We start from the raw sequence: 23,206 nt of genomic DNA, 5'->3' as shown, positions 1-23,206 counted from the left end.
TAACCCCATTAGATAGGCTGGGTATTTGATATTGTCCTTGTTTTATAGGTAAAGAAAACCAGGAAAGTGAAGCCTGGACTTCAGTTTCTTAATTTATACAGTTAGAATTAAATGTAAAATTACTTTGTTGGGTCCCCTGACCCTACTAGAGCCCCTGACATCAAGTGAAGTGAATTTCTCCTGCTTACATTCTCCCCTCTGTTTCCTGTTAATGTATCTTTTCCTTGTCCTTCAGACTCAAGACGCCAGAGACTTTATATCCATTGTTGTTTTAAATACTGCTGAGAGATACTATATTTATTTGTACTTTAGCCTCCACAGCACATAGAGACTAGTGTATCTATTATCACTTGAAAATTGAGACCTGTCCCTATCCTTATAGGTGAAAATTTTGTCAGCCACAAATATTTAACAGTTTGGTATGTAAAAGTTTTTCTTTGCGCCTGTTTGTCATTTCTAGACTCCTTTGCTAAGATTCTTTGATTTTCTAATCTCAGTGTTATAAAATGTTCTTTAATTGGTTACTGTATAAGAGCAGATGGGCTTCAAACTGATTTTATTTCTTCGGAGCCACTTTTTAGTTTGAGTAGGTACTCATAGCTCTCATGTAGCCTTTTGTATAGTATCTTCTAATGGTTCTGTTGCCATTATCTTAAAGTTGTACAGTAATAAAACACACTTTAGATTTGCTGCATATTGGCTGATTGCCATAGGCAGATGTTTGCCTTTGAAAACAAAGGAGCTACAGAAAATGGTGTGTGGGAGACTAGGGGGTTTTTTTGGTAAAATGTCATTTTAAGAATATTTTGAACTTTTTTCTTAAGCTGATGTTTAACTTTGATGTTTAACATTGCTATTATTTTTATACTTATTACACAGATTTACAATAAAGTTATCACTGCTTACAGGAAGTGTTAGGCAACAGCTGACTTTTGGCCATATCACCCTCATCTGTATTATTTTTTGAAGGCATGTTGTTTTGAAATTCAAAGATCTATGATTAAGTATCTTTTCTTCACTATATATTTAAACTACTAAGGTGATAATAATTTATTTGTAAAAACAAGTGACTGAATAGAAAGGAAAAAAAACCTAACGTTTTTGTGAGCACCTGTGTGCTGATGCCATGCTAGGTGCTTTGCAAATTTTCACAGCAACAAAAAGACAAAACTAAAGCCACAATTTAGGGGGCATAGAGTGGTTTTTCTAGCTTTTATAAATGGTTTTGTGGATTACATACAGTAATGATGATATTTTCACATCAAGAGGCAGATGAGTTTTCAGTTTCTGTTATGATTTGAAACTCAGAATCATAGAAATCAAATCTGTGATTCTTTTCTGTGCCTGGGTGTCAAATCATAACAAAAGTTGTTCTATTGTGTGTCGTAATAAAATACTTTGGAAAATTAATGAAGTATGTTGTTCTACAGTGCAGTTCCTAAAGATAAGGACAGACAGTGCTTTAAACTGCGCCAAGGAATTGATAAGAAGATTGTCATCTATGTGCAACAAACAACTAATAAAGAACTTGCCATTGAAAGGTAAACATTTTTAGTAAGTTTAACTTAAGTAAAAATTTTAGTTTTTATCAATCTAGTGGAATAGTCATGTACCATGTTCAAAAATGTAATTGTAAAATATTTTGTTCCCTAAGGAATTCTTCTGATTATTAAAGTGAATAGTTCATTCACTTTGAATTATCTCCCATAAATCTTAAGCTGATATGCTGCCTTCAACTATGTGATAATAAAAGGCAAACATAGAATTTGCTTATCTCAGTTAAAGAAGTAAGGTTTATTTTGGCAATGTTAATTTATTGCTAGTTTTAATATGTCCTTCTTTTCATCAATAAGAATTTTTTTAAGTGTCCTAACTTTAAAACATCTTTTTTGTGTTATCTTTTTTCCAAATTTATGTAGTTCTCTTTTTTTGCAGGTGTTTTGGTCTTCTCCTTAGCCCTGGAAAAGATGTACGAAATAGTGACATGCATTTACTAGATTTGGTAAGGATTTTTTTTTTAAGCTTATTCAGTATTTCCTCAATAAAGATTCTTTCACTTTTGTCTCATCTGAATCTAATGTTCAAGCATGTTTATGAAGGTGTTCTTGTAAGCGCTAAAACAGTAAACAAAGATAAGGGAATTTCCTTATTTCTGACCTGGTATTTACTTAGTCTGATCTTAGACCTACTTAGTCCCAGCTTCAGTTTCTTGACTGTGTGATAGTGAATAATTCTTGTTTATCATGTAGGGTTGATGTGGGAAACAAGGGAGAAAATTTGAGAGAGAATTATTTGCAAACTGTCGTGAACTTTATAAAAGCAGGTGGTATTAGTAGTATTGCATATGAAAACCTTTATTTTTCTAACTAAACTGTATGTGGTAATTATTTACTTGATAGAAGAATTCATAGGTTTTGGTAGTAAATTTTCCTAATATTTCTATAATTTAATATGATTCACAAGCATTTTCTTTACATATAACTTTTCAGGAACAATTGCGTAAATAATTGGAATGTTTTTCTCTTTCTTTTTTTGCTACTATCTCTTACCAGTCTTCTTTTCTCTTTTTTTAAAAAAATTTTTTCTTCTTCTTCTCCCCAAAGCCCCCCAGTACATAGTTGTATATTCTAGTTATAGGTCCTTTTAGTTGTGCTGTGTCAGACACCACCTCAGCTTGTCCTGATGAGCGGTGCTGTGTCCGCACCCAGGATCTGAACCAGCGAAACCCTGGTCACCAAAGCAGAGCTTGTGAACTTAACCACTCGGCCATGGGGCTGGCCCCTAATTGGCACTTTTTAAAATTTTAACTGTAATCATTCACATACACTTCTACCACATTTTTCTTAAATATCTGATCCTCTTTTGTATTGTTTTCTTGGTTTTTTTTGTTTGTTTTTTGAGGAAGATTAGCCCTGAGCTAACATCTATGCCCATCTTCCTCTACTTTATGTGTGGGATGCCTGCTACAGCATGGCTTGATAAGTGGTGTGTAGGTCCGTGGCCAGGATCTGAACCGTCAAACCCTGGGCCACCTAAGTCGACTGCACAAACTTAACTGCTATGCTGGGCTGACCCCCTCCTTTATGTTCTTGTAACTCCTGTTTTTTAAAGACAGCAAAGTAGGGGTTAGCTGTTGTTCACTTACTTTGGCACTAATGTTTGGTTTTACTCTTTTCTTTAGGAATCTATGGGCAAAAGTTCAGATGGAAAGTCCTATGTTATTACTGGGAGTTGGAATCCAAAATCCCCACATTTTCAAGTTGTAAATGAAGAAACTCCTAAAGGTGATAGAAATTGCTAACATCATGAACAGAAATTTTAGTCCCAAGAGGAAACTCAAACCTTAGGACCACTCATTTCAGTGTTTACCTAATTCTGTTGAAACCAAAGAATTTGAATAATTCTCTGAGTTTATTATTAAATTTGACCTGTAAACCAAGTATCGTTTTTCCCCAATTATTTTCCCTCTCTCTCCCCTTCATTTTTCCTTCCTCTCCTTGCCTTTCTATTTATGTACTTATTTATTTACAGATTTGTAAATTTTATTTATTTTTGTGAAGAGATAATGTATGCGCATATGGTTAAAAATTCAAAGGATATATAGGGAAAAGTAAAACTCTACCAAGTCTCCAGGGCCTCACCCCAAAGGAGACCACTGTGACCAGTTTCTTGTGTGTTTCAGATATTCTGTGTATGAACAACCTTTTTCAAGATAGTTCCTACTCTTCCTGAATGTCACTTAAGGGCTCATAATATTCTGTCCTGAAAATGTAACGTTACTTGCTTTTTCACTTTTTTCTCTTTCGTTTATTCATAGCACTATAGATAAATGGGTAAGGGATAATAGATAGTTACTTTTGTTAACCAAGGTTTTAAAAGAGAATTCCCAGTGTTGGCAAGAGTGACATAAAGAAGCCATATGCCATTTTTGCAAAATAACCTGAATGTACATTTCATAAGCTTTAAATTGTATACTGCTATCACTTGCTAACTCTGCTTCAAGGAGTCTATCCAAGAAAAGAATTCTCAATACAGTAAAAAAGTTTCCCAAACAGCAATTTATCTGATTGTTTTAGATTTTTATTTAATTGATGGATTACCTTAAGATATCTTGAAAGTTTGTATTGAAAGTAATTACTTTTAAATTAGTCACATGAGGAGATATATTTCCATTGTTTTTGTTTCTCCTCTCTCTCTCTAGATAAAGTGTTGTTTATGACCACAGCTGTTGATTTGGTAATAACAGAAGTACAAGAGCCTGTTCGATTTCTCCTGGAGACAAAAGTCCGAGTTTGCTCACCTAATGAGAGATTATTCTGGCCCTTCAGCAAACGTAGTACTACTGAAAATTTCTTTTTAAAACTGAAACAGGTACTGTACTTTTCTGTAAATATGGGGGAGAGGGAAATAAGAAAGGAGAAACCACTTCTGAGGTTGATTTATCATTAATCTAAGCTATCTGTTAGATCCTTAAACAGTCATATATATTTTCCAAATATTAAGAGGAAAAAATGTCTTGTATTTTTACCCACCTATTTATCATTTTTGTTGCTCTTCATTTCTTCCTGTAGAAGCAAGTTTCCATCTGGTCTCACTTGCCTTCAACCTGGAGAACTTTTAGGATTTCCTTTAGTGCAGATCTGCTAAAGACATAACTCTTAGATTTCTTTATCTGAAAATGTCTTATTTCACTTTCATTCCAGCAGGATATTTTTACTGGATGTAGAATTCTGGGTTGAAAGTCTTTTTCTGTCAGCACTTTAAAGATATCGTCTCACAGTCTTCTGGCTCCAGTAGTTTTTTATGAGAAGTTAGCATGTGTTTATATTTGTTCCTATGTATGTAATAAGTCATTTTTCTCTGGCTGCCTTTAAGACTATTTTTTATGTTTCATTTTCAGACATTTAACTATGATGTGTCTAGGTGTGGTTTTCTTTCTGTTTGTCTTGCTTGGCATTTGCTGGGTTTTGGGATTTTTAAATTTATGTTTTTCTTTTACCAGTTTTGGGGAAAATCTGGCCCATTATTTCTTTCAAGTTTTTTTCCTGCCTCATCTCTCTTTTCTTTCCTCATGGGATTACAGTTACACATTTTTTAGATCTTTTAATATTATCCCACAGAGCTCTGAGGCTCTACTTATTTTTTCAAATCTTTTTTTCTGTTTTTCCTTCAATTAGAATACTTTCTGTTGACCTGTCTTCAAGTTCACTTGACTCTTTCTTTTGTCACTTCCAATGTGCTGTTAAGTCCATTCAAGGAATTTTTTCAAAATTCCAGATCTTATATTTTTTATTTCTGAAATGTCTGTTTTCTTCTTTTTTTTTTTTTTTTATAGTTTTTGGGTTTTTTATGATAGTTCCTCTTTGTTCTTTTATTTTAAGCAGATTTTCTTTTATATCCTTGAGCATAATTATAATAAAGCTACTTTATAAATCCTTGAGTGTTAATTCTAATGTTTACTGAGTCACGTTTTTCTGTTCCTTTGCCTATCTAGTAATTTTGGAATATATATTAGACATTTTTAATGATAGCTTGTAGAGCCTATGTTATGGTTTTCTGAGAATCAATTTTTTATTATTTTATTTATTTTTTTTTTAAAGATTTTTTTTTTTAATTTTCTTCCTTTTTCTCCCCAAAGCCCCCCAGGACATAGTTGTATATTCTTCGTTGTGGGTCCTTCTAGCTGTGGCATGTGGGACGCCGCCTCAGCGTGGCTTGATGAGCAGTGCCATGTCCGCGCCCAGGATTCGAACCAACGAAACACTGGGCCGCCTGCAGCGGAGCACGCGAACTTAACCACTTGGCCACGGGGCCAGCCCCTGAGAATCAATTTTTTAAAAGAAATCTGTCAGTTAATTTGGTCAAACTCCATACTCTGTCTTTCCTCTGGTGGGCAACAGATGAAACCTCTGTTCCCTTCTTTTAGATTTTCTTGGCCCCAGTTGCCCCACTACTTACTGCTCCTTTTTTTGCTTTCCTTTGTATCAAAACTCCTTGAAAGAAATCAAGTTCACAGTGACCTAAATTGCTAAATCCAGTGGTCAATCTGACTCTGCATCTTACTTGCTTTATCAGTAACATTTGATATGGATGATCAGTCCATTCTTCTTTAAATACCCCTCTTTCACTTAGCTTTCAGGGCATCTCAAATTTACCATTTCCAAAAAGGTCTCATTATCTCATCCCCCACCTCTAAAATGCTCTATCTACCTGTCTGTACTATCTCAGTTCATGAGCATCTTCTCCTAATAGTTGCTTGGACCAAGAATTTTACTTTGATTTTTCACACCTTTTATGCAGTCTGTCAGGAAATTCTGTTTACTTTCAAAACATATCTAGAATCTGACCACCTGTTACCACCTAGATTACATTAACCTCATCCGAATCATCGTTTTTACCTGGATTATTGCAGTAGCCTTTTCACTCATCTCCCTGTTTCTGTTTTTGTCCTCTTGTGATATATTCCTAACATGGCAGCCTAAGGTCATGTCATCATTTTTCTGCTCAAAATCCTCTAACCGTATTTTACTCCATAAAAGTCAAAGTCACAGTGATTTATAAGACCCTATCTGATTTGCTGCCTATTGCATCTTAAACTAATTCCTTTCTTACTACTCTTCCTTCTTGCTTGCTTCCTCTGCTCTAACCATGCTCTTTAGGGCCTTTGCTATTAACTGTTTTTTCTACCTGGAATGTTCTTCCCCTGGATCTCACTTGCTATTATTCACCTCCTTCAAGTCCTCATCATCTTCAAGTCTGCTCAGAGTTACTACTTTGGAACTCATGACTACCCCATTTAACACTGCAGTTTGCCTGCTCTTCCGCTAGTACTGCCATCCCCTTTCCCCCAACTGATATATTTTTAATTTTTTTACAAGGCTGTTACCTTCTAGTATACCACATAATATACTTATTTTTTTTTTAAGATTTTTATTTTTTCCCTTTTTCTCCCCAAAGCCCCCCAGTACATAGTTGTGTATTCTTCGCTGTGGGTCCTTCTAGTTGTGGCATGTGGGACACTGCCTCAGCGTGGTTTGATGAGCAGCGCCATGTCCGCGCCCAGGATTCGAACCAACGAAACACTGGGCCGCCTGCAGCAGAGTCTGCGAACTTAACCACTGGGCCATGGGGCCAGCCCCTAGTATACTTATTTTTGTTTTATCTGTTTTCTATATTAGAGACCTGTTCTAAGGTAGTATTCCTAATCTGTCTTGTTCACTGATTTATCCTTAGCATCTAGAACATAGTTCGCAATAAATATTTGTTGAATTGATTTTATTTACATGTAACTTTGATCTTCCATTATACAAAATTATAGTGTTGTATGTGGATTTACTTGTATATATTTTTCTGTAGCAATAAATATTTTGATTCCAGCGTATCCAAGTTAGCCCTTTTGGTTATAGTTGGAAAAGTGTAGCAAGAAAAATAGGAATAGAGATTTCTTTTCAGTGTTGTCTTAAGAGACAGAAAGTAAACCTGGGTCCCAGCACTTGTTCTCCCATCTCTATACTGTGGCAGGAGCAGAGGATTAGTGTAGGGTTATCATCTAGAACTTGGCTTTGGAGTCAGAGTACATGGATCTTACCACTGACTAGTTTTATGACTTTGAGCAAGTTCCTTCAACTCTCTGAGCCTCAGTTTACTCAGCTGAAAAATGGCAGTGGTAGAATCTTCCTCATAGTGTTATTGTGCCATTAAGTGAGAAACTATACAGCACACTTGGAATAGTTCCTGGCGTATAGTATATTCTCCATACATTTTAGCTATTGTGATTGAGAGGGACTGTGGAACCTCAGTGGGACAGAGGGAAAATAAAAAACACTAAGTCATAAAATCAGAACAGCATTGATGATTTCGAGGATCAACCTCAAGGGAAGAATGCTTCCGAAAGAAAACCAATTTACAAGCATCATTTTAAAAGTTTGAGGAGTGAGTGAGAATGATTCCTAATAGTTTATAGAATAAGAGATGATAAGTAAAAATTAATGCCATAATATTTTTGGTATTAATTTGTATGTAAAAAAAAATATTCTCTTTAATTAGAATTCTGTCTCTTTTCTCTTAGTGAACATAAATAAGATTCCCCGATCTTGCTTTTCCCTTGAGGTCTTATGTTATACAACCTTGGATTCAAAGACTGCATGGGTTTATAGGGATATTACTTTTGTGGTTTAGTCTAGAATATTGTATCTAATTAGGCTAACAAATGACTTGGCAAGGTAAACTAGCCGAAAACATATGTATACCTGAGACATAGCTTGAATAGACTACGCTAGACTCACTCTTAAGGTTATGAGCTAAACATAGGCTGAGTTTTCAATATTTTCTTTGCAAAAAGCAGTAGTTTATATGTGGAAGCTGGGAGGAGGGCAGAGAATTCCTGAGAATAATCTTTCATGTTTCTCCTTATTTGGATAAGTCTTATTTTGGGGGGCGTGGGGCACGTGTGTGAGGGGTAGGGAGTGGAAAAGGAGAGAGAGTGAGTGTGAAGAATTTGAACAACTTTTTGCTGTCTTAGAGCACTGTTAATCTCCTCCTTTGTAACCTAAAAAGTAAGTTTATTTATTCCCTCTTTTACATTCATGTCATTAAAAAGTAATAGCAGCTACCGCTAATGGGGGCTCTACTGTGGTCATCATTCTACTAGCTACTTTCACTTTTTCTGTCTTTTGTAATTTTTATAGTAATCCATTGAGGATAGTATTCTCATTTTATAGATCCAGAGATGTAAAATTAGTAGATGGCGTGGAATGTTGTGTGAACAAGATCCATACCTAAGCCTTCTAAGAGTCTCAGCCCTCTGGCTGTTTCTTTCCATAGAAACATTCTCCTTTTGTCTTTCTTTCTGTAAGAGTATTTTTAGGATTTACTTAAATCAAATTAAGCACAATTTAAAATTTTAACCACTATGCAGTTCTCATTAGACAGAAAAGGAAACAATGCTACAGACCAAATTTTTAAAATACAAAATTTATAGTTTCTGTATATGGCCGTCAGTATGGGAAAATGATTATAGAAGTGTTTTTAAAAATACACATTTAAAAATTGATTCTTTTTTTTTTCCCCACTAAAATTATCTGGTGACTCAGTAACTCCTTTTTAGCCTGGAAGCCTTCCCAGCTGTGGGGATTGTTATGTTAAGATGGCATGATATAAGAGAAGAAACTTTTAAAATTAGTGAGGAAAGAAAGATTGATTTCTTGGATTTAAATTTTCAGGTATCATTTATTAAAAGAGTAAGAAAATAGTCCAAAAACTATATTTCCAACAGTAACATAAGGTGAATTTAAAAAACCAACTAAGCATTCTTAAAACTAGAGAAGTATAGAATTTTATTGCCAGAGACTATAGGGGACTTAAAAAATCTTTTATAAAATTAGTATCTTATAAATGAAGAAGCAGATGTCTGAAAGAGTATGTGATGTGGTCAATAATAAATAAATAAATAGTAAGTAGACAGTTAAGCAGTATAACCATATTGGAAACCTGGGCCTCTTATTTCTGTTTGCTCTGTGTGTGTGTGTACGTACATACACAGGCACATGCACACATATGCAGTAAGCTGCTGTACCTCTCAAGATAAAAAATATGAAAATGCGTTCTATACCAGAGTTCTTCAACTGCTAAATCTGGAGGCATATGAGGGTAGATTGTTCCACTATTCCTGGAAAGTGTGATCACTTGGTTAAGGTGGTGACTGCTGGATTTCTCCTTTGTGAAAATAGAGTTTTCTCTTTGCGTTTAGCAAGTAATCTTTTAGGTGGTACTTTGTCAATTTCCTAGTACGTTCCTCCTCAGCAACTTTCTAACTAATGATTTTAGCATCCGTGGATGCTCCTTGCCTGAATCAATTGATTTCATTCACATATTTTGGATAGTAAGTTACCATTACAAGATTTTCTTCTTTTCTTTTGCATTTATATATTTTATAATATTGAATATCTTAATTGCAATAACAGTAATATATTTATTGGCTTTATCCCGTTTTATCAAAGAATTAAAAATAGTATGCAGGAAGCACCTTTAATGTGTGATTTTTATTTTATTGCTCCCAGCAAATTTATAGCAAAATCTTTATAAAGCTGTAAAATGTCTTTTGAGAATGGTACTATTATATGAGTTTATGAAATACAGATTTCAATTATTTAAAATTCCAGTGAGGACAAGGTTATATTTTAATACAGTTACTCTTGGGGATAATTAGCAACAATTGATAAACTTGCACCATTTCTCCAATATATACAGTGCCACACTGCAATTTACATACAACTTATGTTGTATAAGTTTTTTTCTGTTGGAGATGAAACCCATACTTTAATATGAGTATATAAAAGTCAATATGTAAACTTCTAAATGAAGAGATTTCGAAAATATTTAATGTATTATCTCATCTTTTCTATAGATGCTTAAACAAATTTTGGGAGAAACATTTATTCATATAACTGTAATACCTATGTACTTTTGCATGTTTCTTATTCTGCATATATGAAAAATAGATATGTAATATGAAGCGATTCGAATCTGTGAAGTTTTAAATTCTCGTTTGTTGATAGTCATTTAAAAAAATCAGTATTGCAATTAATAATAAAACTATTCAGTGAAGTTTAAGATTTTATGGAACTTTTTTTGTCCTTTGAACATGTTCCAGTAGGATTATAAAATCAGTACTATGTTCAAGTTATTTGCAATATTTGTTTTTCATTGTAGTCATGTTACCATTTGACATATAGTTAGATTCATTTGTTTCCATATTTTCAATTTGGGGGCTTAGGGTATGTCTTTTCCCTTTTAGGTTTATTTTATTTTTTGAATATTTAAAATATTTATGTGGTACAAAAGTCAAAATTACGTAAAAATGTATACTTTCATTCATATCTCCCTCCCTTAAACCCCATAGGAAACCATTATTATTGGCTTCTGTTATCTTTCCAGTGTTTCTTTTTGTGAAAATAATAAAGTACTCCTATATATTTTTAACTTTCTTTTTAAACAAAAACTAACATATGTAACATATACTGTTCTGCACCTTACTTTTTTAACTCAATCTATGCGGGAGATCATTCCACATCAGTTCATAGAGATCTTCCTCATTCTTGTTTAATGACAGCGTAGTACTGTGTTGTTTGGGTGGATATGATCTTTTCAGCTAGTCCTCTATTGATGGATACTTGGTTTTTTTCCCCAATCATTTGCTGTTCCAAATAATGTTGCAATATAGAACCCTTTGCATGTGTTGTTTTGATTTTATGAAAGTGAAGTTTAGAGTAAGTTCCTCTTAGCATCACTGGCACATGAGTTAATTTTGCTTATGTAATTTTGTTACATTTGCCAAATTCCCCTCTATAACCATAGAGATTAGCCAACTATGAGAGTACCTGTTTCTCTACAGGCTTGTCAAGAGTGTGTTGTAAAACTTAAAGATCTGCTGGTAGTTTTAATTTATTCTCTGATGCAGACAAGCATTTTTTCATATGTTTAAGGGTGATTTTTCTTTTCCTTTTCTGTGAATTGTCTCTTCATATTTTTTCATTTGGGCCTTTTTCCTCTTAATTTTTAGAAGCTGTCTATATACTTGAGAGATTAACACTTAAAGATATAAGATGCAAATACTTCTGGTTTGTCACTTGGCTTTTGACTTAAATTATGAGTCTTCTAGACTTTTTTGCCGTGTAGTTTCTTTTTATATGCTTGAATTTTCAGTTTTTTTCTTTAAAGTGTCTGTATTTGGGGTCATAATTAGAAGTGCTTTCTCCACTCTCAAGTAATAAAAGAATTTACACATTTTCTTTTATTACTTATATGGTTTCGTTTTACTACTTTTAGATCTCTAATTCATTAGTATTTTATTCTGGTGTATAATGTAAAGTATGGATCTGATTTAATCTTTTCCCGAATGGCCATCCACTTGTCCCAACACTAGTCATTGAAAAGTCTTACTTTTCCTCCAGTAATTTGAGATGCCACCTTTGTCATATATCAAATTTTCATGTGTGTTTGGACCTCTTTCTGGTTTTTATATTCTTTTCCATTGGTTATGTTACTCATGCACCAATATCCCACTGGTTTAATTAAGTAGACTTTATAATATGTTTTAATGTCTGGTAGGGCTGCCTTCCTCCCTAGTTGTTGTTCTTTTTGTGAGTTTTGCTGAATATTCATAATGGTTTATTTTCATAGAAACTTTAGATTCAACTTTTGTAGCTCTGGAAAGAAATTATTGGTATTTTTGGGGGGAGAATTGACACCTTTATGATGTTGAGTCATCTTATCTAAGGACACGTGAGTCTTTCCATTTATTTAAGTCTACTTTTTATTTTGTCTTTTAAGAATCCTTTTTAAAAAGCTTTTTATTATAGAAAATTCAAACATACACAAAAATAAAAAGAACAGTGTAATGAACCCCCATGTACTAATACCCGTCTTCAATAATGAGCAACATTGTTAATAGCTGGCGTTCTTGACTTAGAAATGGGGTCTAGTTCTCGACTCTTAGGTTTATCTGACTTGAAAAGGCAGTATTGCTCTGGTCACTCTTACAGAAGAATTTCTAGGTGAACTGCAATGTTTAGCACACGTGTATAGTCTCAGAAATGTTTTTAAAGATAAAGAGCTATTGTTCATCTTGGAACTGTTGCAGATAGCAATTAACTAATGTTTCAAAGAGTAATTTATAACAAAACAAAAAATGTAAATCCTATTCCCTATCAAACTATAGTATTTAAAAGTTAAAAATCATAATTACAAATTTAGAATGAACATATGTCAAAGATTTTAATTTAATTCATTAGGTAGTGAGGGAACCAGTAAGATGGTAAAACCAGTGCTAAGTATTTGAGGAACTTAAGTTTATATAGTCCTTCCTTTATATAAAAAAGAAAAAAAAAAAGAATGTTAGAACAAGATTGCTAGGTTAGAAACAAAATTGGTTTATGTCCTATAGGTAACCTTTGGGTTATCTTTTCTATTGGACAGAAATCATTTACATATCTTCTGGACACAAATCTACAAGTTAATATATAACTTCACAGATTCTGGGTCCTTAGTTAATAGTAGGCAGCTAAGTAAAAATCATTTATTCATCTAGAAAATTAAGTAGTCCTTGTGTAGACATGTTAAAACAAAGTGGGCAAACAACAGTCTATGGGTCAAATCTGGCCTGGTGCTTGTTTTCATAAAGTGTTTTTTTTAACACAGCCACACTCATTTACTTACCGTCTGTGGCTACTTTTGCACCATAATGGCAGAGTTGAGTAGTTGGACAGAGACTACTGGCCCACATAGCCTAAAATATTTACTATTTGGCCCTTTACAGAAAAGTTTACCGACTCCTGTATTAAACAGTTCTTCAGGATGATATTGAAAGGACATGTTGCCACTATCTTGGCCTTCCAGGATTGGGGTAATTTTTCTTAAGAACCCAAATGAACATTGAGATGATAAAATCTGCTCTGCCTGGCATTTCTGTACCTAGTGAACCTCTTATTCCCCCCTTTCTCTTTTTTGTATTTTTACTTAATGCTTCTCTCTTTTCCTACAGTTCTGCCTTTCCTCCTGCTCTGTATTTCACTTTTTTCCTCCTCCTCAAACTGCCTGAACTATGGAATGTTAATATGTTTAAATATTTTACTGGTAAAGTTTTATATTCCTTGTTCTTAATTTTTAACTTAGGTCAATTTAAACTGTTACATGTTTCCTCAAAATAAAATCAAACTACAAACCAATTTGAGTTATTAAAATTTTTGTAGATTCTGCTAATCTCTTTTCTGTTAGTCACCTCTACCCCTATCCCTAGTTGTAGCTTTAATTTGAAGAAAAGTTTCCCACAGTATTTCAGTTAAGCTAAAGGAATGGGGGAAAACATGGAAATAAGAGTACTTTCTTAGTCATAAACTTTGTTTTAGAATATTTTAAAAGAATTTTTTCATGTATAGTTGTATATATGGAAACCTTGAAGAACACCTTAAAGTAACTTGGAAACTACAGAATGGTTAACTTTTTAATTCACACTTACTAAATATTGGTTGTTGGGTGTCTGATGATATAGTCTGAAGGCAATAAATAAAATTGCAGAACTAGAATCCTGTTCGTTAAACACTCTATTTTCCTAAGGGTTTTTAAATTTAAACATACAGTTTCTTATTTAGAAAGGATTACATTTAGTGTAGATATTCACAGTAATACCTTTTTATTCTCAAATCCTCTATGAAATCAGAAGTAGTGCTCAATTCAGAAATGATTTTACCTCTTAATGTTTTTCATTTTCAAGATAAAGCAAAAAGAGAGAAAGAACAATACTGACACTTTATACGAAGTTGTGTGCTTGGAAAGTGAATCAGAAAGAGAGAGGAGGAAAACTACAGCCAGTCCCTCAATTCGCCTGCCGCAGTCTGGATCTCAGAGTTCCATGATACCTTCTCCTCCAGAAGACGATGAAGAGGAAGGTAAATTGTAGGGAGAGCTTAGCTTCTATTTTGGGGTGGAGGACCATGCAGACTATTATAATTTTATCAGGGAATTGATAATGTGAATAGCATTTGGAATTCTCTCAGTAAATACTTACGAGAGTCTACTATATGCAAAGGACTCTGGGAGATTGAAAATTGATTAGTGCAAGACCTTCTTTAAGATAATTGTAATCAAGTTGGAAAAAATGAGCTTTATAATTAGTGCTTTTTTAAAGAATAAAGTCTTAACTTAGTGTATTAGCACACTTTTAGGGCAAATATGACACAGATTCCACCTAAATAAATGTTCCCGTCTCAACTGATTGATTTTACAGGAACAATTTCACTTGCCAAAATGTGCCTTTCACACATGACCTAGTCACAAAATATATATACCTAAATATACACATATATATTTATACGTTATTGGATTTTCATACGGATAAACATTAGGAATCAATCAGTACTTTTTTTTTTTCCTACTTTTTCTCCCCAAATCCCCCCAGTACATAGTTGTATATTGTAGTTGTGGGTCCTTCTAGTTGTGGCATGTTGGACGCCGCATCAGCATGGCTTGATGAGTGGTGCCGTGTCCACGCCCAGGATCCAAACCGGCGAAACCCTGGGCCACCAAAGCGGAGCACAAGAACTTAACCACTCAGCCATGGGGCTGGCCCCTCAATCAGTTCTTTTTATTTTTTCCTCCTCTTTTTCATGGTTATATCTGTGAACTAATATTTCAGAGTGTCAGTGTCTGTTAAAAGATACTATATAGAAGTGAGAAGTGGAGGGAAGGAGCACAGGAAAAGTGACAGTTTGGGAGGGATTTTCTAATTCATAATTTTGTACCAGGCTTTAACTTTTAAGGGGGAAAAAAGCTGATTATGGTAGAAGGTCATATGAGGCATGTGTCTATGTGAGGTTCACAGGAAGTCTTCTGGAAATTCATAGAGGAGAATCCATTTTTCATCATGGAGAGTGTGGTGGGGCATCATGAGTAGTCCTTGAGCTGCAACTTTTGAAGTAAAGGAGAATTGAGGGATAAATGGGCTAGTTTGGGTAAATCCATGGAGGTGGCAGGAATGATTGATTAGGTTAAAAGAAATACATATTCATAATTATATCTACATTTTTCCAAGTTTAGAGCAATATTATGGACACCAATTACTGGATGCTTAATATGTGGTAGGCAGATACTTTGTTTATAAAGTAAAATAATACTTTGTTTATATAAGCCTCACAAAAATCCTGAAAATTAGAATTTATTTTATCTTTATTTCACACATTAGCAAATAGAATCTCAGAAAAATGAATTTGCCCAAGGATACACAGCTAGAAATTGGCAGGGAGGATTTTAATCTAGGTCTATGAGTTAACAACCTAAGCTCTCTTCTGTCTTCATCTCTGTGCGTTTAGTTCACATAAAGCTTTCTGAAGTGCAGAGAAAGCACATGTGTTGTTTTTGGAGGAGACAGAGACAATTTAGAGTCTCCCTGCAGAGCCAATTTAAGTCATGTGTTAAAGCTGGGAAATGTGGAGTTGTCCCCACTGTTTAAGATTGTCTACTCTAACGGGTAGTCTTGAGACTTGCAGTTTCTCCTCTAGGTCAACACTATTTAAGATGGCAGAGCAAATAAAAGTTTATAGAAAACTCCTGCCTATGAACTCAGCAATCAAAAATCACCAAGAATTGAGAAAGACATTCTATTTATTATGAAACCAGAGAATGCTCAAATCTCCATACTATAGATTTTAAGGAATGTCTACCACCTACAAAGAAATTTGGGCCCAACTAAAGGGTAACATCAGGACTGACATCTAGTTGTAATCTTTAACAGGCATAGATTTTTTAATATAATTGAGGGGATTTAGAAGGCCTTTACTGACAATTCTTAACTAGGGAGAGAGAAGGACTAATGGTAACAGACAGTCCATGGGAGAATCAGGGAACACAAGAACAGAAGGTCTGTAGCAGAAGAGAGTGTGTGCCTTTTGTCCCACTTTGTTTCCCTGCTGTATAACACAATTCCTGGTATGTAACAGGTGCTCAGTAAATACTAGTGGGATAGGGAACCCCCCGAGATCACCCCCAGGTGAAGAGCTAACGACAGAACTGTGACTGAAGAAGACTGTGCAGCCATGCCATCTTTTAATTCTCTCTAACCCAGTATACAAACCAGGGAAGCTGGTCCTATCATGATCTGTTTGCTCCCTGGAAAGAAATGGCTACAGTCCTCTGGAGAGGCTCCTTACTCATAGGACATTTATGCTCACAGGGCAGGAAGCCAGCAGTTATAAAGGAGAGGTGTTTAGAAACAGCATTCTGAAACTGAGATTGCCTGCTCACTCCCCATTCATACTCCTACCTTAGGTATATGGAGTTCTAAAGACAGATTTCAAACTACTATCCAGATTTGTTGAAAGCATCCAAAACAGTAAAAGATCTTCCTAATCTCTTTGAAGGAATTGTCATCTTTTGTAAATTTTAGTATTTTTTCTTTTCTCCAAAGCCCCCCAGTACATAGTTGTATATTCTAGTTGTAGGTCTTTCTGCCTCTGCTTTGTGGGGCACCGCCTCAGCATGGCCTGATGAGCAGTGCTAGGTCCACACCTGGGATCTGAATAGGCAATACCCTGGGCCACCAGTGAAACCCTGGGCTGCTGAAGCAGAACCCGCGAACTTAACCACTCGACCATATGGCTGACTCCTTTAGTATGTTTTTTATAGATGCCTTCCCCCAAAGAGTTGTTATATTGATACATTAGTGAGTAGAGAGTTGAGGTATTAGGAAGTAGGCCCACTTCTGGCAAAATAGTGAAGTAGAGGAAGTTTATCTTAGTGCCCTCAAGCCTTTCTCTTTTCCTTATTCATCCATTTGCAGATGATGTCTCACTTATATTCAGACAGACCTCTTCCCTCTGACCATCAAAACCGATGATAATGTCCAAGACATTATAATGTAAAGAAGTTTAATAATAACTATCATGGATTTCTGAGCCTTAAAAATCAGTGCTACTAGATAATTGCTGTCTCTAGTAGGTTTGCAAATTCATGATGTAGTCATCAGAGGTGTAAAGATCCAAACTTTGTTTAGGTAGGTTAAGCTAAAAAATCAAGAAATAAAATTGGTAAGGACACATGGAAACAAGTACTATTGTACCCAACTAGTGGAAACGTAAATTGGTAAAACCATTTTGGAAGGCAGTATGTCAGTAAATTTCAAAATCCTCAAAGGTATGCATTTTTTAACCAAGGAGGTCTACTTCTGGCCATATACCCAATGAAAGCAATGAAATATGTTCATCCTGATACTATTCGTAGCAAAAAGTTGAAAACTCCCCCAAGTGTCCAACAAAAGAGGACTAATTAAGTAGATATCTTAGTCCATATTTTTTCCCCTGCTTTCATTGTACTTTTCAATTCCTCTCACATGGCTTTGTCAGTGTCACTTTTTTCACTGTCTTCATATCTTGTAATCTTTAAATTCTTCTTTGAATTTGCTTTTCCTAATTACTTGAATTGTTTGATTTATTTTGGTCATTTTTAATATTTTTGTGATTTCTATTATAAATTAATGTATGCCATTGTAGAAAATTTAGAAAGTCATAAAAACATAAAAGGAGAGAAAAAAATCAATCATAACTCCATCACTCAGAGGCACTAATTATTAATGTGTTGGCATAGTTCGTTCCAGACTATCTTCTAAACATAGATTAAATCATAATGAAGCTTTAGCTCTTGATAGTTTTATTTTATGTGGTATTTTGCCGTATGTAAACAAACGTCAACATGTAATTACATTGTAAACATGTATCATTACTTATTCTACCATTCTCTACTCTCCTATTGTTGGACACTTAGGTGGTTTATAATTTTTTTTAACTGTTGTAAATAAGACTGCTATATATTTTCATGCATAAAGCTGTTTGCTTTGGAAAAGGAAAGAGAACATACCATATTTTGAGTGCTACTATTTTATAATTAAATGGCTGTTTTCTGTAGTTGACATAATATGCCTGTAGGGAAAGCAAAAGAGAATTAAAGAGATTACAGCATTCCACCTAGGACCATTTTAGTTTTCTTTGTATTTACACCTATATACTAAAGGAGAGAAATTCTGACTTTATGCTCCCAGTAAAATCTTTCAAGTTTGACTCTTACGTTTCCATGTCATTCTTCTGGCTAGCGTAGCCACCTCTCTTATCCTTTTTTGTGTGTTTTGTTTGTTAAAGATAACGATGAACCTCTCTTGAGTGGATTTGGTGATGTATCCAAAGAATGTGCAGGAAAAATTCTTGAAACCTGGGGAGAACTGCTGTCAAAATGGTAAGTTATGATAGTTCTCCTTTTCAATCTGTAATTCTCATTTTGTGAGTAGGTAATCTTACCTAACTACAATACTTAGTTTTGGAACCAATAATAGAAACCTCATTGGTATGGGGTTTGCATTCTAGATTCTCTGTTTTTAGAAGTTTATAAGGGTAATAGTGAAGATCTGAAATCAACTTTCAGAGTATCAGAAACCTAATAAATACTTATTGCTGCAGAAAATATTTATTCAAATATGGAATTCATGGAAAGAATAAGGAAAGAGGTCCTTTATATTGAAGAGGTTAGGAACCACTGACTGGTTATGATAATATAGGATAGTTAAGACAATACACAATAATAAGGGAAGTTGAGAGGATGCTCACACAATACATAGAGCCACAGAAGAGACCCCAGGTGGTATTTTTCCTTATCTGTGTTATATACTTAAGGTGACAGAGCAGAATGTAATAAACACAGTATATATTAACTGCTCTACCAATTACTTCTCCTAGTAACACTTGTAAAATTCAGGAATTTCTCCTCAGCTCAAGAGATAGATTGATAACAATGTAAAGAAGCATTATCCTATAGACTAAGAAGAATATACCACCTTCAGCTACTAGTGAAACCAGAGATTCTCTGGTATATCAGATTGGTGAGACATTTATGTAGTTTTCTTTTCTCTCTGTAGGATGCCAATATATGCTGAAAAATGCTGATCTTGAAAGTGATCTGAGCACTTGTCTATTTCTGACTTTCTGGTTATTAGAGTTGTCATATAAGCTCCCCTTGGGCCTGTTACTTTGGGTTTGATTTTTCACAGGAGTTTTAATGGTTGAAGCCTTTCACTCTATTCTTAGTAAAACTGTGTCTCAACATTTAAAAAAAACATCATGCCCTTAAGAGATAGGACTACAAATGGGCATCATCTGCTTCTAGCACTCTCACAATGCTTTACACTTTTGGTAAAACACTCTCTACAATAGGAAATGTCAAATGTGTACAGGAGGAAAATGCAGACCAAAGCATGGTTTGTCTTTACACAAGTGGTTTTAGTAAATGAACTCTGCAAAAACCCCGCAAGGGAATAGTTCACATTTATTTTTAATATTTCTTCGGCAATCAGGAGACAAACCTGCTGATGCTCTCGTCACAATTATATTTTCAGTTCAGTGAATTTGGAGTGTTTGGACTGCTGCTGGCGGGAATTTCTTCTGTATAAAAAGTTTCTTCTCTAAAATAGAAATGTAATTGAATCTTGACATGGTTACATAATAATATATTTAAAAATCATTTAGATATAGCATTTAGACTCTAGATTTTATTAGATGAACTCAGCAGTATTTATACAATTGTTTGGAATTTGTTTTGTTGTCAAGCTTTGTTTATTCATTTTGTTATCATTTAATTAAGTTATTTCCTTCTCCCACTTTCTCAAATAAATTAACTTCGGTTTCCATCTGTCTGAACTGTCTTCAGGGTGTTAAAACTGTTTTTGCTGATTTCAGTCCTGTCTTCAGAAATAATAATATAGCTTCTATTCTTCATTTCATTGTTATTTTTTTCATCATTATTGCATGTTTTGTATAGATAGGAAGCATCGCAATATCAGAATTTTAGAGCCTAGTAGACCTGGCTTCAAATCCTACCTCTCCTACTTCCAGACTGTATGGTCTTGGGCAAGTCACTTAACTTTTCTGAGTCTGTTTCTTCATTTACAAAATACAAGTCTATAAAATTACCCTTCAGGATTATTGTAGCTTAAAAATAATGGATGTTGTAGTATTAGTAATTGTAGTAAGAACTTATAAATTTGTCATATACCAGGCACTGTGCTAAGTTGTATGCTCTATTTCAGCTATAACAACCTTATGTACTAGTCTCCATTTTTACAGATGAGGAAGCTGGCTCAGAGATTGTCAGCAATTCTGGTTAGTAAATGGCAGACCCAGAATTTTTAACACCGTGAAGTCTTATCCCAAAACTGGTTTATTTAACTCTACATTAGATTTTAGTGGCAATGTTAGTAATAGTACCTTTGACCTCTTATTCTCCAAGTTCATTTTAATGTGACTCTTAGTGGGTAAGAGAACTAATGTCAGTATAAAATACTATGCTGGGTTGGATAAAGTTAATATTATCCGTGACATAAAATTGTTCTGAAAATAATTTTACCAATATAAATTAAGCTAGGGTTACAAATAAACCTAGAGTTAGGTTTATTTTTTCTGTAAAGGGCCAAATGTAAATATTTTAGGTTTTGCGGCCCAGTAGTCTCTGTCGAAACTACTCAGCTCTGTTGTTGTGGTGCAAAAGCAACCATAGACAATACACAAACAAATAAGAATGGCTGTTTCAATAAAAGTTGATTTACAGAAATAGGTGGTGTGCCAGATTGGCCCATAGGCCATAGTGCAGCAATCCTTGAATTAAGTAACCTTTTTCGTTCTTTCTGCTCCCAGCTCTTCAACTTTCATATAATTTGTTTTTCTAAGCAAGGACAAAACTGTATTAAATTGTCTGTAGCTCTTGCATTAGGGTACTAGCATCATGGAGTTAACCATTTTAAAATGTACTGTGCATTATTCTGCTAGAATTCTGTGAACATTCTGAGAAACATCTCAGACCTTTTTAGATTTTGGTAGTGATCATTTTGTATCAGTAACTTCTGCTTAAATCTGATAGCCACAGGAGCTTCTTCATGTCAGGATTCTGTTTTTATTGACTCGTAATGGTGGCCTTTAAATCACAAAGCAGCTGTCATATAACAGGTAGAGCATTCATTGGTCTTAGAGTTTGAGGACTACCTCAGTCATTTGACAGACTTTCTTGAACAACTTCTCCACCTGTAAAACTGGAGATACTACCACTACCTCAGATGGTTGTTGGGAGGATCCAATCAAATTGTATGCAGAAGCACTTTGTAAATTGATACTAACATTTCAAGACAAGTTTTATTTCCCCCGTTTTATAGATGAGATAAATGAAGCTCAAAGACTTTAGTAACTTGTTTTGATGTTATAATAGTACAGTAGAAACTTTTATTTTTGAGGAAGATTAGCCCTGAACTAACATCCACTGCCAGTCCTCCTCTTTTTGCTGAGGAAGATTGGCCCTGGGTTAACATCTGTGCCCATCTTCCTCTATTTTATATGTGGGATGCCTGCCACAGCATGGCTTGATAAGTGGCGCGTAGGTCTGTGCCCCAGATCCAAAGCGGCAAACTCTGGGCCACCGAAGCAGAGCACGTGAACTTAACCATTGCCACTGGGCCAGCCCCCAGTAGAAACTTTTTTATCTACCATTGTCATTCCAAAAAAATTACTTGAAGCAAGGTATCATAAAAACTGCTGAAAAGCCTTTATTTTTATTTTAACTTAGAGCATATAAATATATAGTTCACTTGTCAGTTTTGATGCAGGGCCAGGCCCTTATCTTTGGCTATGTGTCCACTGGTTGGATCTTTTTTTTTTTTTTTTTAAAGATTTTATTTTTTTCTGTCTTCTCCCCAAAGCCCCCCAGTACATAGTTGTATATTCTTCGTTGTGGGTCCTTCTAGTTGTGGCATGTGGGATGCCGCCTCAGCGTGGTTTGATGAGCAGTGCCATGTCCACGCCCAGGATTCGAACCAACGAAACACTGGGCCATCTGCAGCAGAGTGCACGAACTTAACCACTCAGCCACGGGGTCAGCCCCTCCACTGGTTGGATCTTTGCTTTGTTTTTTTTTTTTTTGATATAAGCCACAACTGTAAACCTATCGTTTCCAGTCTTGCTTTTTATTAAAAAAAAAAAAACAGTAGGGGCCAGCCCAGTGGCTTAGTGGTTAAGTTCTTGTGTGCCATGTTAGTGGCCTGGGGTTCACTGATTTAGATTCCCAGCACAGACCTACACACTGCTTACCAAGTCGTGCTGTGGCAGGCGTCCCACATGTAAAATAGAGGAAGATGGGCACAGATGTTAACTCAGGGCCAGTCTTCCTCAACAAAAAAAAGGAGGATTGGCAATGGATGTTAAGTGAGGGCTAATCTTCCTCGAGAAAAAATAAAGAAGCAGAGCAATAATTTAAAGATACTTAGGAAGCAGTCTGACTGCAGAATTCTTTCCTCTACCCAATGTTTTATGTTATCTTGGCCACATCTAATTCAGCAACTTTTTTTTCTTTATTAGTATGTTACCTTTATTAAGTCATTGTAAATTATTTAATGTAGTTTTCATAAAATAGCACTCTTTAGAGGATCTTTCTTTTATGCATTTATGGATATGGCTTTATTTTTAGGCATCTCAATTTGAGTGTGAGACCAAAGCAGTTGTCGTCCTTAGTAAGAAGTGGTGTTCCTGAAGCTCTTCGAGGAGAAGTCTGGCAGCTGCTAGCAGGTTGTCACAACAACGACCACCTGGTAGAAAAATACCGAATTCTCATCACAAAGGTAAGGGGATGATAATTC

At 34.9% G+C, this 23,206-nt stretch overlaps 1 protein-coding gene across 8 annotated transcripts in view; it reads left to right on the top strand.

The window, feature by feature from the left end:
* Window positions 1-23,206, top strand: part of RABGAP1 (RAB GTPase activating protein 1) — a 160,619-nt gene that overhangs the window by 51,783 nt on the left and 85,630 nt on the right. For all 8 annotated transcript variants that reach the window (XM_014840614.3, XM_014840613.3, XM_070518787.1 and 5 more), the window contains 7 exons: window positions 1,431-1,541; window positions 1,936-2,002; window positions 3,182-3,284; window positions 4,202-4,371; window positions 14,270-14,444; window positions 18,681-18,774; window positions 23,038-23,188. In XM_014840614.3, the coding sequence (XP_014696100.1) occupies window positions 1,431-1,541; window positions 1,936-2,002; window positions 3,182-3,284; window positions 4,202-4,371; window positions 14,270-14,444; window positions 18,681-18,774; window positions 23,038-23,188 (871 nt within the window). The remainder of the gene's footprint in view (window positions 1-1,430; window positions 1,542-1,935; window positions 2,003-3,181; window positions 3,285-4,201; window positions 4,372-14,269; window positions 14,445-18,680; window positions 18,775-23,037; window positions 23,189-23,206) is intronic.

The sequence above is a fragment of the Equus asinus genome, chromosome 10 (assembly GCF_041296235.1).
Source record: "Equus asinus isolate D_3611 breed Donkey chromosome 10, EquAss-T2T_v2, whole genome shotgun sequence".
In the NCBI taxonomy this organism is placed as follows: Eukaryota; Metazoa; Chordata; class Mammalia; order Perissodactyla; family Equidae; genus Equus; species Equus asinus.
The sequence above is the reverse complement of the archived record's forward strand: the minus strand, read 5'-3'. Positions and strand labels throughout refer to the sequence as shown.